Source organism: Bos grunniens, chromosome 23 (genome assembly GCF_055505025.1).
Source record: "Bos grunniens cultivar Pamir isolate PY7600 chromosome 23, Bosgru_T2T1.0, whole genome shotgun sequence".
Taxonomy (NCBI): Eukaryota; Metazoa; Chordata; class Mammalia; order Artiodactyla; family Bovidae; genus Bos; species Bos grunniens.
The window spans coordinates 53824024-53842704 of NC_141187.1; the positions used below are offsets into that span (position 1 = coordinate 53824024).

Below are 18681 nucleotides of genomic sequence, written 5' to 3' on the forward strand. Positions count from 1 at the left end.
CCCTTCCCGTTAGCAACAGCGACGAAACAGAAGGAAGCGTCGACACAGGTCCTCAGCTCTGAGACCCTCACGGTGGTAGGGAGCGAGGCGGGGTGCTGCTTGACACTGGGACGCGTGGCAGGGTGTGTGTTGTTTTTTTTTTTAAACAAGCTGAACATGTGAGATCTGATTTTTGGGAGGCTCACAGCAACCAGGAAGGAAACAGGCTGCCAAATGCAACAGAAGGAGGAAGTATTTAAAAAGCTATCAAGATGAGGGTTTAATAACACACACAGCCCATAAAAGACTGCTTTTTAAAAAAATCTTTATTAAGATTCTAAAATATCACAAATATAAATCTGCTTTGAAAAGCAATTTACAGCAAAATTCATGACAAGATTATGTACGACTGTCCAAGGACTGTTCAGCCTGGAGCAGTCCCAGGAGGGAGGTTGGGCTGTGGGAGGCCCTCTGCACCTGCAAAGCCCCCTCCCCAAGAGGCCAATGGCGAGTCTGCCCTGGAGGAGGCTGGCCTGTCTCTCCTGTACTTCAGCTGTGCTCCACACACTTGCCTTCTTAAAAGCCGTGAAAAGAGAAACCGGGAATCGGCCCTCACAGTCTTCCACATCGGGAAACAGGGCTAGACGAGACCAGCCCCCACACACTGACACGTGTCCAGCTCCGAGTTGGGGCCCGAAAGGCGAGTTGCAAGATGATGCACACGGCAGGATAGACCGTGTGAGCTACACCAGTGAGCTCCAGCTATTTAGGGAGACAGGTAACAAAGATGCTGAGCTTGTGGAATCTCAGCACCTTCAGAGGAGATTTGCCTGTGGAGAAAGGGGGGTGATGTGACCGCAGGAGAATGGAAGGGCTTACGCTGTGTCTGGATTTTCACGAATAAAATGATTCACAGAAATAAAAGACAGTCACTGGTGCAGGCTTCCCTGGGGATGCAGTTCGGTCACCAGCCTGAGGACACAGCCCATGTCAGACCTGCACCTGTGCTTGCTCGCAGGGACCTGGGAAGAGAGCCTTGTTCACAGCTGAGCCCACAGATGCCTCTCTGCTCATGCTGGGTACAGCTGGACTCAGGTGGTCCCCACGGTCGTGGGCTTGTTGGGCACGTGGAACAGCTCCTCCATTGCAAAACAACTGCCTGGCTGGATCTCCGCAAGGTGACCGAGGAGCTTCCGAAGCCGTGGTGTGAAGGAGCTCTCCGTGGTGCTTCAAAGACACTGGTGTCTGCCCGCGGTGTGCCCAAACCTCAGGAACAAGAAACAAGCCAGGGGTGCCCCCGAGACCTTCCCCGCAGACCTAAAACTCTTCCAAATAACAAGGGCCTAAATTCGACAGCATCCTCCACTAACAGCAGGCTAGACTGAACTGCTGAGCCCACGTCGGGGTCCCTCACCCAGACTGCTTCCTGGTTCATCTGCTGCCCCACGCTGTGGGTCCCCCAGACCACAGAAAGCCACCACACACATGCGCTATGCATGTGGACGGGCTGTGGCCCCAGCCAACAGCATCTGCCAGACACGGAGCTCGAGTCAGAGCAGTTTCATGTTGGAAAAGGAGACGAGGGAGCCGCACGTCTGCTTAGAGGGTGGGGTGCCGGCCACGCAGCAGAGCCACGCAGTGGGCCCGCGGTCTCCTGCCCCCTGGGGGTAATGTACCCCAGATGCTCACATCTATAAGATGCATAAGTCACTGTAGCCCACGGAGTGCAATCTATTGTCAGAAGGGGTTCACTCCGCGTGGCTAATGAACTGCTTAAACTGCTCTGAGGGCCTCAAGGTGGGCTTGGCAGAAGTGCCCCAGAGCAGATGAATCTGCACGTGTGGGGGCACGAAGGACCCCTGAGATTTTTTAAGTTTGTGTGTTTCTGTAGAAAAGTAAAATCTGTTGGAAGAATCAAATTCTTCTTGTGGGTACCTCTAAGGAGGAGAATTTGGATTGGCAAAGGGTTTTGCCTTTTTATACTGTCTAACATTTCCGTAGTTAATATGTATTATTTTATCCCTAAAAACGCCTGCCAAAAAAAGAAAAAGAAGAAATGACATTTCCAGGCCTCACTGCTTACTAAGCTGGATAAAAGCGACAATCTGTCTAATGCAAGTTTGCTGAATGACTTAAAGACACAGACTAGGATAAGAGAATGTTGGTTCGAACACCGAGCCTAGAAGTCATGGCAATTACTTCCTGCTGCTGCTGCATCGCTTCAGTCATGTCTGACTCTGTGCGACCCCATAGACGGCAGCCCACCAGGCTTCCTGTCCCTGGGATTCTCCAGGCAAGAACACTGGAGTGGGTTGCCATTTCCTTCTCCAATGCATGAAAGTGAAAAGTGAGAGTGAAGTCGCTCAGTTGTGCCCAACTCTATCAACCCTGTGGATTGCAGCCCACCAGGCTCCTCCGTCCATGGGATTTTCTAGGCAAAAGTACTGCAGTGGGGTGCCATTGCCTTCTCCAATTACTTCCTAGCAGGACAAAAATAAGCTGCTACACCATGGTCCAAATATCAGTACTTTTCCAAAAGGAACAATGAATAAGTGGTCAGGTTCACTTAAGCAAGTAGATATCTTAGTAATTCTATAAAAAGCTGTGTTTGGAAAAAGCCCAATAATTTTAAGGCCCTGTCAAACTGCCACTGGCATGAGGAAGCGTATAATATACAAAATAAGCAAAAACAGCTCCCTGGGCCTGCAGTTGCTCAATCTGCAGAGCCCCGTCCTGCCCTCGCTCGGGGCCTCCCCCAGGCCAGGCGAGGGCTCCTCCTCGTAGTGTTGCCACGGTAGCCGGTCTCCTAACAAACAGGACAAGAGGGGAAACGCTCACCAGGCTGCAGAAGCACATCTTGGGCTGTTGATCTGTCAATCTTTCTCTTTTTGCTATAGCAATAATTTCTATAGCATTAGAGATAAAAAGACAAACAAAAAATATCTTAACCAGTCAGTACGAAGTGACAAAACACGGTGCTCAGGGTGGCCCTAATGCTTTTGGCTTGAGAAACACCACAGGGTCACACCAGCTGCGTTCTGGGCCTGGGGGTTCGGGGATTGCAGACAGGAGGTGGTGGGCCACCCAGGTGGGGACCCCCGGAGCCGAGTCTGTCCTGCCGTCAGCGTCCCGAGGCACGTCAGCCACAGCGGCTGGCGCACTCCTCCTCTGGGCAGAACGGCCTCACACGTAGGTTCTACTTCCCTGAGAAACAGGCTGGCACTTGGGCGCCTTCGTGCCATCCTAGTGGTCAGCGACGAAGCACAGGTTTCTCGGTCCTCATGAAAGAAAGAGTTCACATCAGACTGAAGACTGCAAGTCAGTAAATGTAAACCACATGACGATGAGTTTTCACATTGTCATCAGGGTCCACAGAAGACCCTGAAAAGCATTCTTTCTTCTGGAAAAAGCTCATGTGTCAGGTTGATTTTCTACCAATGTTCTCCTCAGGAGGAAGTCCCCGTTCCCACATTTCACAGAGAAAGAGCAGGGGCCCAGCCAGCTGCTCTCCTCGCGCGTATTCACGCGCGCGCCGTCTCTGGCCCCGGGGCTCTCACTCCTGGATGGAGGAGTGGCGGGGGGGCCTGTGGAAGTCCTCCGGGCCGCCGACGTGCTCGGGCAGGTCGTAGCCCCTGAGGAAGTGTCCGCTGTTTTGCTGAGCAAAATAATACAGCTGTCTGGCCAACAGAGGCTCAACCTGCAGTGAAGATTGAACAAGACATCATGGCCATCTGGCAATAACCCTCCACACCTAAGGACACGGTCACACGTACAGTCAGGTGCTGCGACCGTGAAGACGTGTCACGTGAGGAGCCTTCTGGAGGACACACCGACCTACAAACAGGATCTACTGAATTCTACGCTTCAGGTGAACGGAAAGGTAATAATGCTGTTTGTAAACCAACTGCCGCTTGAAATTTACACTAAGCTAGAACTAAATGAAGCACATTGGTAAAATGACCACATTAAGGGTGGATTCACGGTGCGTGCGTGCTCAGTCACAGCCGTTGCGTCCAACTCTTTGCAACCCTATGTTCTGTAGCTAGCCAGGCTCCTCTGTCCATGGGGTTCTCCAGGCAAGAACACCAGAGTGGGCTGCCAAGCCGTCCTCCAGCGGATCTCCCTGACCCAGGGATCAAACCTGAGTCTCATTAAAGTTTAAGGTAATCCAGTAAGTTAGACCAATGGACTTAATTTTCCACATCTGCCGTTTAACAGGGATGGTGGAAAAAGAGACGTTAACTGACCCCAGATGCCTCTAGTCTCAGTACGAGGGTGGAGCACATTCACCGAAGAGTATTCAGTGCTCAGCTTCTTCTGAATCACAGTAAGAAACGAAGCACATTCGTCCTGGCAGGTGTGCGAGTCCACATACAGTGGCTCGAGCATAACTCATCTGAAGCCACTGAAGCAAATCCAACTCATGGTAAGAGGAGCAAGGCTCCTGGGCGCACCCAGGGTGCCGGCCGACTCAGGCCAGCGCGTGCCAGCCCCGAGACTCAGACGCAGGGCTCACCACCGTCTTCCGAGGTGTTGTGTGCCCGCGCCGAGGTCATCCAGGCCTTGGACAGTTGTTAACAAGAAGCCGTTATCATATCAGTAACTGTTGGCCAGTGAGAGTTCACGAGAAAACTCCAAAGGTTTATGGGGACTACATTTCTGCTGGTTGGTCAGTTGTTTTTTGATTTTATGACCAAGAAGCAGGGGTTGTGTGGATACATATACATGTATGGCCAAGCCCCTTTACTGTCCACCTGAGACTATCACAACATTGTTAGTTGGCTATACTCTAAAATAAAACTAAAAGTTTTTTTAAGTTTTAATTAAAATCTTTCTTAAAAGACGTGACCTGAATTCTATTATTGTTTGGTGTGACTTTCCCTGCTGCTATTTGTCACCTGGGCCTGTTAATAACTTTCACAGGTCACAACCACACAGACGCTTCAATTTCAAATTTGAAAATCCCAAGTACTCAAAACTCTGCTTTCTGTGGCCAATCAATGCTACATGTTATTTCTCTAAACCTTCCTCTTTCCTTTTCTGTGAAAGGTGTTTACTCGGTGCAGGTGAGCCCACGCTAGACTCTGCTGGAAAGCGTGACCTGGCCTGAGCTGCCCAAAGGCCATAAGAGATTCCGCTCCACCAAACACACATAGCCCTCAGCTCCTGACAATTAAATAAATTCTAATAACCAGAAATAAAAGAGGATGGGGGCCTTTTGGAGGGGGCTTACACAATACTCAAGTCAGGGGGAAAGCTTCCCCTTAAGGGAAGATCAGCTAGAAGGCATTTTTAAAGTAACATTAAATGTCAAGAATTTTAAAGGGCAACTTTTAGCCCCATCCTTTTAAATCCCTATGAAATGGGAATATGACTATTTCCTTGGAAAACAAAACAGATGGGACGGGTACAGTACAGGCCAGAGGTCACCCCCAGTGGTGATGGGCAGGTGTCCAGGGCGGGGAGGCTCTGCTCGCCGGACACCCTCCCTCCCAACCCACCCAGGGTCCGGAGCGCTTATTTCCCATCTGAACTCCTCTAAGTGGGGCCCTGCCCTGATTCACGCGAAGGTAACCGGACACTCACGTGGGCAGTGATGAGCTTGCGCTGCCTCTGAGGATCTGGGAACTCCTCCCCGAAGCACAGAGTCACCTGGAACCTTGGCAGTGGCCGGCCGTGGTGCGCGAACGCCTGCAGCTCTGCAGACCAAGGAAGAGGTTCAGAGACCCACACGCTGGACACGGGGCGGGGATGGGAGCCCACGCAGATGTGGAGGCCAGACAGCAGTGAGGGCGGGACCAGAGGCGGGGTGCACATGAGTGTTCCCACGGGTCTCCCCCTGCGCATCACCTTCACCTCTAGGGGGCTGCACCCCAAGAGGGGGTGCTCGTTTTGCAGCTTTGGACCCACAAGGAGGCAAAGGTCTTAGAAGGAGTAGGGGAGCCCGAAAAGGAAATGGAGCTATGTTGAGCCAAAAGAATCGTTTACACAGAGGAGAATCTACTTTTTCCAAAAAATCAGAAGTTTCTGATTTGACCCAGAACCTCCAAGCCACAGTCTGTGGTGCCCACGACCTCCGACACCGCAGAGTGCAGGATGTTATCTTGGAGACCCAGTGACTCTGAGCTGCTTCCCTCAGAAGGGAGGGTGGGATGAGGCCCCGGCCCCGGGCCACACCGGCCCACGTTCACCAGCGCCCTGGCCCCACCCCCAGAGCACATGTCAGTCCGCAGAGGAGAGGCTCACATGGGCGCGGCCGCGTGTGCACAGCCGTGGTGGCCTTATCAGATGTGCGCGCGGGCTGCGGGGCTGTCCCCAGGAGGTTGCAGATCCTGAATGGGTAGATATCAAAGATTTCCACTGTTCTCTTCAACCGAAGAAGTTTCTAGCTAACTCAGTGGACCATTGACTTCCTGCTTTTTTTTTCTTCCAGAATTCAAATCAAACCTAACTGACTTCAGCAGAACATGTGCCAGGCTTCCACACTGCGAGGGGGCGGGGGTGACACCCACGCCTCTGCGTTGGCTCAGTTCTCTGAAACAGTTGGCTGAGAGGCCTGGAGGCTCGAGAAGGTTCGCGGGAATCCCTGACTGGAGGGGCCTGTCTGCACAGCTGCAGCTTTTAGTTCACAGTTTCCTCCTCGAACCTCAGAAAACACTTCAGACAGAGGTTGCACCAGCACAGAGCACAGCCCTGGGTCACAGGGAAAGAGCAAAACCGAAGCAGCTCCTGGTCGGAGACAACATGAGGGATGCACAGCCCGACATGAGGGACACACAGCCCCCCATGAGGGACACACAGCCCCCCATGAGGACATGAGGGAGCACACAGGCCCCCATGAGGGAGCACACAGCCCCCCATGAGGACAAGAGGGAGCACACAGCCCCCCATGAGGGAGCACACAGCCCCCCATGAGGACATGAGGGAGCACACAGCCCCCCATGAGGACAAGAGGGAGCACACAGCCCCCCATGAGGACAAGAGGGAGCACACAGCCCCCCATGAGGACATGAGGGAGCACACAGCCCCCCATGAGGACATGAGGGAGCACACAGCCCCCCATGAGGACAAGAGGGAGCACACAGCCCCCCATGAGGGAGCACACAGCCCCCCATGAGGACATGAGGGAGCACACAGCCCCCCATGAGGACATGAGGGAGCACACAGCCCCCCATGAGGACAAGAGGGAGCACACAGCCCCCCATGAGGACATGAGGGAGCACACAGCCCCCCATGAGGACATGAGGGAGCACACAGCCCCCCATGAGGACAAGAGGGAGCACACAGCCCCCCATGAGGGAGTACACAGCCCCCCATGAGGACATGAGGGGACACACAGCCCCCCATGAGGACATGAGGGGAAACACAGCCCCCCATGAGGGAGCACACAGCCCCCCATGAGGACATGAGGGAGCACACAGCCCTCCATGAGGGAGCACACAGCCCCCCATGAGGACATGAGGGAGCACACAGCCCCCCATGAGGGAGCACACAGCCCCCCATGAGGACAAGAGGAAGCATACAGCCCCCCATGAGGACATGAGGGGACACACAGCCCGTCATGAGGGGGCGTATAGCCCCCCATGAAGAAGCACACAGCCCCACATGATGGGGCCCATAGTCCCAGAGGCTGACAGCCATGTCCAACAGAGCTCCCTTCCTACAGCTGCGGGGCCAGAGACACCCCAAGAAGTGAGGACCCCTTCTCCAGGATGAAGCCCCTCCCACCCACAGTGAACCTTCTGAATCCAAGACCTGTTACCTCAAAGAGACCCAGAGCCAGGCTCTTTCAGACTTGGCCACGGACCTCAGACTCCCGGCTCCTCCTCGAGCCCCGCGGCAGGCGGTCCACACGCTGGGCCCAGGGTGGACAGCCCCATGTGTCGCGAGGCCTGGGGGTTGCTGCCAGGGACCAGAGGCTAGCTCTCCCTCCTCCTCCCGGTTTGCCTCTGGGGGAGGGTGAGTCACCAGGGACATGTTTGCTTGGGCAACGAAAGAGAATCTAGAGCAGCCTCAGCAAATGTGAGCCACGAACCCTGGAGCTGAGCATGGTCTCTGCTGGCAGACTGCAGGGGCTGTGCTCCAGGTGAGCTGAATCAAGAAGCAGCTTTGGGGAAGGGGAGGCCCAGGAAAGCCCAGACACAGGCTGTTTCTGAAGGAGGCGCTTATACAAAAAGAGCTAAGGATGAGGGAGAACCAGCTCTCTGCCCAGAAGAGGCCTGATGATGGGGGCAGCCGAATGGGCACAAGACGGACTCCCCCACAAGGTGGCCCAGGACTCACAAAAGCCCAGACCCGATTTAGCTGCCACGAAATCAATACTAGGAAAACAAAACCTGGTGACTCTGGAAAATGTGATTTGAAATCTAGAAACAACTCATAATTTCCCCTCTGCAAAATCAGTTCAGCACACTCACCGGGGTCCCACCTGCTGGGAGACATCTGCTGAGGGTGACACATCTCACAACCATGAGCGTTGGCGACACAGCTCTACCTTAAACTTTTCTAGGAACCGTAAAAGAGCTGAAACACCAGCAGATATGCTTGCTGAGACCACTTGTGCCAGTAAAACAGGAGCCTTATTGGCCGGTGAGGAGTAGGTACATCCTAAAATTTTAAGACCTCAGCCTGAACCACAGCCCCGGGACAACCTCCCACTGTCCCCAGGCCCCCGCAGATGGGGTGACAGGTGAACCAACAGGAGACCTACTCCAGAGTCGGGCCTGGTGGGTGCAGGGCCGCAGAGAAGGAAGCCCTGCTGAGGGACCTGCTGCCATGACCCTCGCGGGGGCACACCAACCATCAGCAGCTCCACACTCCCAGGCCCAGCTCGCACAGGCGCCCCATTCCGGCCAAGCCTCTCCACCTCACCTGACAGGAACTGCTGCGTGTCAAACAGCTTGCAGGTCTGGTCTCTCTCCAGCTTGTTGGGCCGGTCGCTGCATATCGCCAGGGGCCCGTCCCAGTAGATTCTGCTCTGGCACAGTCTCTTGGCATAAAGCCCATCGGGGGCCATCCAGAGGACCACGCCCCTCTCCAGGTGGCTCAGCAGCTTCTCGATGTTCTTCCTCTGGCTGTTGTCCTCTGGGTAGGGAAACAGGACCTGGTCCAGGCTGCTGGCGTCGTAGGTGTGGCCGTGGGAGATCCGGCAGCCCTCGGGGCTGGATGTGGTCAGCTCCTTGACCAGGACTTCCCGGTAGTAGAGGCAGATGTGGAGCCGGCAGTCTGCAAGCACAGCGCTGACGGTCAGTGCGGGCTCCGAGCCTGGGGCTGATACTCAGCAGGGGGCCAGGCGACTGCCCGAAAAGAGCATCCTTGGTGGGACGCCTGTACCAAGGAGTCTGGGGGGAGACACTGCAAGGCCTATGACCCTCTCTGAGGCTGAGCCCGCCCGATGGTGGAGGACTTCTGCATCAGTCTGTGACGCTCTCTAACCCAGCATTTTTCCAAATGTGTGGGACACAGAATCCGGGGGAGAGCTCAGTAGTGGTGATGACAGCATTCATGTCTAACGCACCACGTCACACGCCACCAAACAGAGGTCGTTTTAAGCCTGGCCGTCAGTTTTGACTTTGGAAGAAGTACCCTACCTTAAATAATTCTTATTAGCAAAAAAGTACAATGGTCTTTCAGAAAAAAGGCAAATATGTCCACAAATCCAAAACTACACTAAAAACATCAGTATGATGTCATTTAGGAAAAGAAAATCACACACATAGAAACACACTGAAGTCTGGGGAAGGACAAGCCTCGATGACTGGTGAGCTCTGAGTGGCGGGACTGTTTTTATTTCACATTTTTGCTTTGCTGATTTTTACCTTATTTTCCCACTGTGCATATTCTACTCTTGTTATAAAATTACCTCGTGGAGGAAACAGCCCAAGCGTAAAGGCAGCTGAGACGCACCTTGCTCTCTGTTTGAGTCTGAGGATGGCTCTAGAGTCGTGCTTTCTCCAAAACTAAACAATATGAGCTCATTTCTGAAATATTGCTGATTTTAGAATCCTCTCTAAAATCTGACCAATGGCCTGAAAGGACCAACCTGGTTTGCCGAGGGCCCCAGACCTGAAATACGAGGGGCAACCGTGTGGGGCTCAAGCCTGAGTGGGTGGCCGACCTTGGATAAACGGCTAGGATGGTAAGCTGTACTGAGCGCAGCCAAAGAAACCCACGAAAGCCTCTCATTCCTCAAGGGTAGGTTTTGAGACTCAGACAATCCACATTACTGCCTCCAGCCGCCTCTGCCACTCCTGCCGCTGTGAACCCCAAGGAGTGGGTGTTGGCTACCCAGGGTTTCATTTCGTTGAACGTCATCCGAAATCACGAGGTCACAGGGATATAAATAGCTGTTTATTTCCTACTTTCTAGGCACGCACTCAAGTCTTAGGTGCTTAAGGAAAGGGTTTGAAAGTTTCTAAAAACAACACAGGCCTTTCTGCTCAGACACCTCCGCTCCCTCCACCATCCAGGAGCATCTGAGAAAGGCAGCAAGCCTTCTTCAGAACCTCAGAACCAGAAAGAGCCCATTGGCCAGCCCAGCTCTCCCGGGAGCAAGGGAGGGCCCCAGCTGTGCTCTCTTGAAACCTGGAGAATCCAGCTTGTTTCCTGTCGCTGATTTTCAAAAAGGGCAGGGAGCAGGGTGAGAATTCCAAAGCATAAGCTACTCATTTTTAACAATGCAAGTCTCATTTTAAAACAATCAAAACATTATCTAAAAGATAAATATACATATATCACACCTGCTTAGTACAGCTCAAGGTGTTTTCCATAAAACAGGTGAGATGGCTGAGATCCAGGCCTCTTTTAGAGATGAAACTCTAAAGACCAGATCTGATCTGGATTTGTTTGTTAGACACACCACACTCAGAGGAAGAGCAAGATGCTGGTTGCGAAGGCACCGTACGTGATGGGGAGAAAGAACCCAGAGCTAGCATCCTGGGAAGCCCACAGGCCACCTGTCTGCAGCTAAGCCTGCAAGGACGATGAGGAGCCCTGCTGTGTGGTATGAGAAGCTGCTGAAGGGTGGGGGGCCCTTGGCAAATGGAACTGGGGCAACTGCACATTCCTGGAGAGCTGACACGGCTCAGATCCACCTGGAGAAGTGGGCCAGCCTGGGAAGCTGGCCCCGGATGCTAACTCTTCTACCCACTCCAGACCCCAGCTGCGCTCACGGACCCCTCAAATCCACCCAAAGTGAGAGGACCCTCGCAGACGCCGCCTCCGGGGGGCCCCACTCACCTGAGAGGGCCAAGGCTTCGGCAGACCTTATGCTTGGCTCTATGGGGATCCCGGGGGCCTGGGACTCAGGCGGGGCACAAGCATAAAAGGTTCCTGTGACCTGGCAACCTGCATTTGCAAATAAAAATCAGATGCCGTCTAACAGAGTCCCTCGGACACAGAGGGAAGTTGCCTCTGCCTGAGGGTGGCCCGTCAGCCCCGGGGGTGCACCAGGCTGGGAGGGAAGGGCCTGGGCCCTCTAGTGCGACACTGCCCACCCACACACACCCCTCCCGAGAGGCGAGGAGGCTGAGGTCCTACTGAAAAACCGAGGCTGAAGAAGGACGGAGCCTTTTCGTAGCCGTAGCCGGAAGGAACCTTGGCGTTGCCTCTGCAATCTTCCTCCCTCTCTCCCTTCCTTCCTTCCCTGCTTTTTTGTCATTAACCCCTCCAGCGCCTCACAGTCACCTGTGTGTGTGTGAGTCTGCTGAGAATGTTTGAGACCTACTGTCCTGGTCACTTTCCAGGCCACAGGGCAGCGTTCACCGTGCACGCCAGGCTCAACCCCCAGGTGTCACTCGTCTCCTGGCTGGAAGGCTGTGCCCTGTCCCTGCACAGCTGATGGGCAGGGTGACTGAGTCCAGAGGCTGTGCGATTCACCCCATGTGCACAGCGAGCTCACCGCAGAGCTGAGCCCAGGTTTCTACATGAGTTCCAACCTCCAAAACCCTACACGTTGCTAGGCCCGGTTCATTAGTTGCTGCTCCTGGGTTCAGGAGGAAAGGGAACCACGTCTCCAGCCGGCACAGCAGCTGTATTGCGTGAGGTTAACAGAGAGTGTGTGCCAGAACCTCAGTTGGCTGGCGCATCATGTAAGGTCACTTATGTGTCAAGATTTGTCCACCAGCCTGCCCTCTGCACCAGGGTCACTAGTTCAGCGGAGCTGATGCACCAGACCCGGGTCTGAGCTGCATAAACCTGTCCAGCATCAGCTGACTCTCCCACCACAATATGGAAAACCGACTTTTGCTTCAAATCACTCCTAAAAAGCTAATAAAACCAAGTTTTGTGATTAAAAAAAAATATGTCACTCAAAACCAATCTTAAATCATAGGCTACTTCTTCAATTCCATAAGCCAAGAGTGAGCTGGACATGACTGGGAAAAGGAGCCGATACTACCAGAACATTCAAAAGATCTAGGTGTTGACGGGTCTCAGGATTGCTGTGTAAACAACTAACTCACAGGTCCTGACGGCTTCTGCTCTGATGCCCTGGACACACTGCGTGGAATTTTCTCTGCACTTAGCAGACGAGTGCTTCTGAGACGGGCCTCGTTCTGAGGGTGGGGGAAGGCCTCCAGGGGCCACGGCGTCCAGTCCAAGAGCAGCACCTGCCAGGCCCTCTTCTGCGGAGACCTTCTGTGTTTCCTTCACAGGATTTACACGGCCCTTTCCTACTATCACCTCTAATCCCAGGAACGAATGCCTGGACACACCGCTGCTTAAGAGAAATCCTCTGGGTCCCTGCGGGCTGACCTGGGTGCAGGAGGGCTGGGCCACAGCTGTGGGATGCCAGCTTTACAGATGTGTAGACAGAGACAGTCAGGATTAAAGGACGGTCCAGCCTTCTCTGGGAACACTAACAAAATCAACCACTTCTTGCCCAAGATTAAAAATAAAATTTAAGATTGTTCAAGGAGGGAGAAACATGTTAGCTTACTAAACATAAAGTCGGCCAGTCTGAATTCTGATGTTCCCTGTCCTGTGTAGCTGGGCTCTGGGGTCAGGGGACCTGGAAGTGGTCCCCAGCCCTCAGTCTCACTGGGCAGCTGTGGGCATACTGCTTACATTCTGTGAAAAGCAGGGCAGCTTCCTGGGGCCTGGCGTGACCCCTGGTTCCATGACGCAGCCCCGAGTCTGTCCAGGCACACGGTGGGCTGGGCACCGTGGACCTGGAGTCCTCTGGGACACGTGCCCTCCTTTACCGCATGCAGGGCCCTCCCCGGCAGCTCTGAGCAGGGAGAGAGCCACGCGACTGCCCTGAGGTTAGGCCAGGAGGGGCCCTCTGGCCACAGGCCCTGCCCTTACCATTTTCACAGGCTGGGCCTTGCCAGTGGTGGCCGCGGGGTCCGAAGGTCACGGGACACTGATACGGGATCTCTGCGTGCGGCTGGTCTGGGACGAACTCCCTCCAGCCCCGGTCATGGGGCGGGATCATGTAGTTGTGAACCTGCTGGAGGAATCAGAGGAGGGCTGGGGTGGAGAGCGGCCAGCTCAGGGTCAGCCTGGGGGAGCCCTCCAGACTCCTCAGGGACCGCTTGTGTGGGGGACAGCCAAATCCTCTTATTATCAGAAAAGCTGTGGTGGAAACTCGCCACGAAGAATCGAAAGCACAAATGAGACAGTGCTGTAAAGCGACGCTTTATGTGAGGCTTTATGTGACGCTTCATCATATGGCTAAACCAAGAGCCCTGCTGGGGGTTCTGCCTCCCTTCCAGCAAAGTGAATAAAACAGAGCTGGAATTCACATCGAAAAGTCTGACGGGGTCAGCTGCCCTGTGGTTTCACATGATAAAGCACTGCTTCCAAAATCTTTGGCTTCCACAAAAGGTCTGTTTCCCAGAAGATTTCAGAGTCAATGGGGAAATCTAACCAGCAAGCAGATACACCCACCCTCATCTCCCTCTCCTCAAACCAGCAGCACCAGGCAGAGACTGAAACATTCATCCAGTGACCTGGGATGTGGCTTGGCAGTTTGACAAACAGCAAAAACAGAGTTCTGTTTGCTTCTGTTCACAGGTCTCTCCCGCACGTAGGGTCTGGCCCAAGTGCCTCTCGCAGGCCGAGTCTCCCCTGCCCCTCCCATACCTGAGCAGGCAGTGAGGGGTAAGGAGTCGGCATGCTGTACGGGTGGCTCATGGGCATCTGCGGGTCCTCCAGGGTCAGCTGCTTCGCTCCTGAGGGTTTGGGGAAAAGGGAAATGCACAGTGTGAAAAAGGAACTGACAGGATGAAATGCCAAATCTTAGAAAAATACCTGAGAGTCTAATTCCTAGAATGCATAGCACAGTGTTGACAAATAAGGCATTTTTCTGCAATTCCCTTGGGCAATTGTTTGTCTGGGCCATTAAACTGGTTCCTACAAGGTGCCACAAAGCGAGCACAAGTAGAGAAGCCCGAGGACGATGGGCCTCGTGGCACGAGCTCCCCCAGCAGATGTCCATCTAGTGAGGTCACCTGTGGTTTGTTAAACTGGGCCCTGCTCTGGGTCAGAATCTTGGAAAGTGGGAACCTTAGTTTTAACAAGCAGCCCAGTTGACCATGGCAAAGTCTAAATGTTGACACTTCTCTTACTACAAATGGTAACGATGTGTAGATCATGAACCTTCCCTTCCTCAAAATGGCTAATCACGAGAGACAGATGAATAAGTAAAGCTTCAAACAGCTTTCCCATTTTTGGCTTGGAAATCTGGCCCATATCTTGGGAGAACAAACTAGAAAACACACACATATGCACATGCACAGCAGGAGACCAGGAGTCTGAGACATTATCCTGCACTGACACCACGGGAACTTCAACTTGTGACCCAGAGAAGCTGGGAAAACCGCCTGCCAGGCTTGAATGGGAGGCTACAAAAGCGGCAAAACAGGGAACCGTCGGGAGGCACAGGTGCAGGCGGCCCCGGCCCGGGAAGCCCACCTTTCTTGGCTCCCTCGGGGACGATCCGGTACACTTTGTAGGGGTCCGAGATGTCCAGCTGGCTCCGCTCCACCAGCTCCTCGAAGTCGTTGCTCTTGTTCAGAGCACACCGCAGGCGTGTCTTCCAGGTGGGAGGGTCTGGCTTGTCGATGCCTTCTCGAAACTTCCCTTTAAACAGTGCCCAAGCCTGGTGGGAAAGAAGTGGGGAAAAGTTAAAATGCAGGTCTTTCAAAAAAGAATCTGGAAATTGTATTTCTAAAGGAAAGAATGGCGGCAGGGGTTTCAGATCCACAGGAATGTGGGACAGAGACACACACACAATGTGTTTATGAAAGACAGGTAAGATTGAGGACCCGCAAGGCCCACCCACCCACTGGAGCAGTTAGGCTGGAAGCAAGGGCAGAGCTGTGGGCTGAGGGACCACCACATGGCACCTCTGGACGTTAGGGAGCCTGAGGCAAGCCTTACTCTTCGGGCAAGTTCCCTGAGGAAGTCCCCTCCACGCTCTGCCCACAGGTGGTGGGGCTGGGCCTTAAAGCACTGGCCGCTGGGTGAACTGCCCAAGGGGAAAACGGTCAGGACAGGGACACACACACAGGGCAAAGAGAAACCCCCAGAGAGAGGCCCAAAGGAGACCCTGAGAGGGAGAGAGAGGAGAAAGAGGAAGGGAGACACGGAGAAAACTTTCCAGGGAGATACTCGGGAAGAGGGAGTCACACAGAGACAGTGAGGTAGAGGGAGAGACGCGGCCGAAGGACTAGAGAGAGCCTTTAGGAGAGCGCTGGCCAGAGAGGGGGCCCGAGGGAGGGACAGCGTGGAGAGGGGCGCAGCGCACACGCCTGCCCGCGCGCAAGGAAGAGAACAGTCGATCCGCGGAGGCGAGGAGGTATCCAAAGTTCCAGAAAGAGGGCCCCAGGGAAAGACAGGCGCAGCCTTGGCCCACCCCTCTACCCGGCGGGAGCGCGGACGGGCATCTGACTCCGGGGGACCGCGCGCTCCACGCGCTCAGGCGTGGCACCGGGTCCGCCCTCTGCGAAGTTACCAGAGGAGCCGCGGGACACCCGCGCTCCCGCACGAGGCCCGGCGCGCGCGGCGCGGACCGGCCCCCGGAGCCCGGGTCGGGCTGCGCGCGGGCCCTGGCCCCTCCCAGTCCCGCCCTGGGCACCTTGAAGAGCGCGGCGTCCTCCTCGCGGTTGTAGTCCTGCTTGCCCGCGTGCTTCCAGGGGATGCGGAAGATGCTCTTCTCCTCGTTCTCCCACACCAGCCCCGGGTACTTGCCGCTGTCGATCTGGTCGATGAGCCACTGGCGGAGCTTCCCGTTGCCGCAGCTCACGGAGCTCATGCCGAACTCGCCGCCTCGGCTGCCGCCCTCCAGGTTCATGCCCCGCGCGCCGACGCTGTCCCTTCGCAACCCAGGCTCCGCTCCGGCACTCGCTCTGCGCTGCGGGGAGAGGAGGAGGCCCTCCGGCAATGACCACGAGGCCGCAGAGTCTCGGAGGCGGCGAGGCGCGCGCCGCTGAGTCTGTGACGCCGAAGACCCGAGAGAAGGCCCTTCTCAGCCGCCCCGGCTCGTGCATGCCCTTGGCGCGCCGTCCTGCCGCCACCCTGAGCCCGTCCGCGACCTCACCTTCTGGACGCTCCACTCGCATTTTCCCCCGCGGCCCGCGCGCTGCCCAGACTCAGGGCTCTGATCTTCGCGCACCCCCGAAATCCGGCCGCCACCACGCGTGGCCCTCCGTTTGCTCACTCGTACTCCCGCTCCCCTGCCCAGGCCCAAGCCGTGGACGGTCCATTTCCCCTGCCACGGTCAGTTTTCGCCCGCGCCCTCTCCCGAGCCCCCACTCCCGGGTGGCCCCGCGTGTTCCGCACGCGGGCTCCCCTGTGGCCTGGCTTTCCAGGTGCCGGGCGGCGGCAGCTCCCCCGCGGCTCTCTCTGAAACCCGCGCACTCTTTGCCCCAAGAATGCCCCGGAGCCCCAGGCAGGTAGCAACGACCAGGTGGCCCGGGAGCCACATGCGACAGAGGGACCTGGCCTCAGGCGGCGAGCGCAGCCTAGTCGTGGGGGATCCCCGCGCCGAGCATCAGCCGGGCAGGGAGGCCCGCGGGCGGAGCGGGGGCGGGAAGGTGCCGGGAAGGCGGGGGTCGCGGAGCGCGGGGCCCCTAGTGGCCTGAATTTGGAGCGCCTCCTCTTCCACCACCGGTTGGGAAGCCACGAGCTCGGGGCCGAGGTGAGTTTGAGCCCAAGAGCGAGGAGCAACAGAAACAGCCTCGGGAGGAAGAAGGGTCCGTCCCCCGCGGTTAAGCCTGCCGCCCGGTGTGGGTCCCTTCGACGACCCCCTCGGCCGCTGATGGCCCGGCGACCTCGTTATCACATCCGGTCCCGCGCGTGGCCTCCCGGGGCCCGGGCTCGGCCGACCCACGGACGCTGGGGCCGCGGGACTCCCCGGCCAAGAGCAGATGGGGTGGGCGTCGGGGCTCCCTCGAGGGGCGTGCTCTCTCCTGGCGCCGACGCTGGGGTGCCCTGCGCTGCCCCGAGGTGGACCCCGCACGGCTGGCCTCGCGCCGGCTTCCTGCGTTCCCCGGCTCGCAGCCCTGGTCCTTCCCGACCCAAGTCTTACCTCGCCCCGACTCGAGCTGAGGGCAGCGGTGAGTCCCAAGTCCAAGCAGTGAAACTAAGCCTCCGAGGTACGAAAGAGGAACTTTATAAAGCTTAAAAGCCGCGCTTGGGGCGGGGCCTACGCGGGGCGGGGCCAACCGGGGCGCCACCTGGCGGGGTGGGGGCTGCGGGCGCAGAGCTGGGCGCGCGGGGCTGGTCTGGGGGTTCCGGGCAGAGCGCCGGGCGCGCGGGGTGCGGCGAGGTCTGCGGACAGAGAGCCGGGGGCGCGGGGCCGGAGCTGGGCTAGGGGCTGCGGACGCAGAGCGGGGGGCGGGGGGCGCGGGGCCGGGTCGGAACCCGGGCTGGCGGAGCGCCGGCTCCCAGCTGGGCTCGCGGGGCTGGTCTGGGGGCTCTGGGCAGGGAGCCGGGTGCGCGGGATGGGGTAGTGGGCTGCGGACCGACAGCCGGGGGCCCGGGGCCGGGCGGCGCTGGGGACGCACCTCGAGTCGGGCGCACGGGCCAGGGGAACCTCACTCGGGCGGTTTCCTGCCGAGGGCAAGGCGCGAGGGGACCTCGCCTCCGCGCCGGGACCGCTGAGCAGCAGCTCAGCTACGGCGGCGCTGTCAGGGCGGGAAGTGGGGGCGTGCAGGAGCGGGAATCTGGTGCGAAGGGGACTGGGCTTGCAGAGCTCGTAACCAAAGACAGAGGACTGTCCGTGTCGACCGACCGTGGGTGGGTGGGGGGCACCCTTGGCTGTCACCGAGAGCCCCGCCCCTCCGCCGTGTTTAGAGAACATCACACTCATTGAAAAGAAAAAAGGAAATGGCCCAGATACCTTGAGCTATAAACTGCGCTCACACGCTGTCTGCTCTTGAAATGCTCGCATCCTGCTGGTCGGCTCAACTGGAGGACTTCAGTAACTGAGACAAGCACCCCCAGAGCTTTAGTTGCGGCAGCAGGAAAGAACTGGAAGTGCCCTGGTCCACCTCTCAGTGGCATAGTTTTAACCTCAACGTGGGAGAAACAGTTTACAAGTGGGAGTTTAAATGGCCAGAATAAGAACAATATTTAAACAGAGGGATTTTACTTAATGTTCCAAGATCTAACCACCTCCCCCCCACCCCCCACAGCATCTTGAATGCTTCAGCATGTTTGTGTAGTTACCAATTTCAGGTAAACCGTCAGATCACT

The 18681-nt window shown here is 56.3% G+C and overlaps 1 protein-coding gene across 3 annotated transcripts; it reads right to left on the reverse strand.

The window, feature by feature from the left end:
• Positions 1-287: 287 nt before the first annotated feature.
• IRF4 (interferon regulatory factor 4) lies at positions 288-17587 on the reverse strand. Of its 3 annotated transcripts, none has more exons than XM_086370958.1 (9): positions 17513-17587; positions 16061-16336; positions 14896-15082; positions 14065-14153; positions 13285-13426; positions 11218-11325; positions 8851-9204; positions 5566-5678; positions 288-3676 (listed from the first exon to the last, which is right to left on the reverse strand). In XM_086370958.1, exons 2-9 carry the CDS (start codon positions 16274-16276, stop codon positions 3533-3535), a joined length of 1353 nt encoding a protein of 450 aa, XP_086227084.1. In that variant the 5' UTR covers positions 16277-16336; positions 17513-17587; the 3' UTR covers positions 288-3532. The 3 variants fall into 3 exon arrangements, with proteins under 3 accessions (XP_086227084.1, XP_086227083.1, XP_086227085.1); XM_086370957.1 differs by having other exon boundaries at positions 13285-13429; XM_086370959.1 differs by lacking the exon at positions 11218-11325 and having other exon boundaries at positions 13285-13429.
• Positions 17588-18681: the final 1094 nt, after the last annotated feature.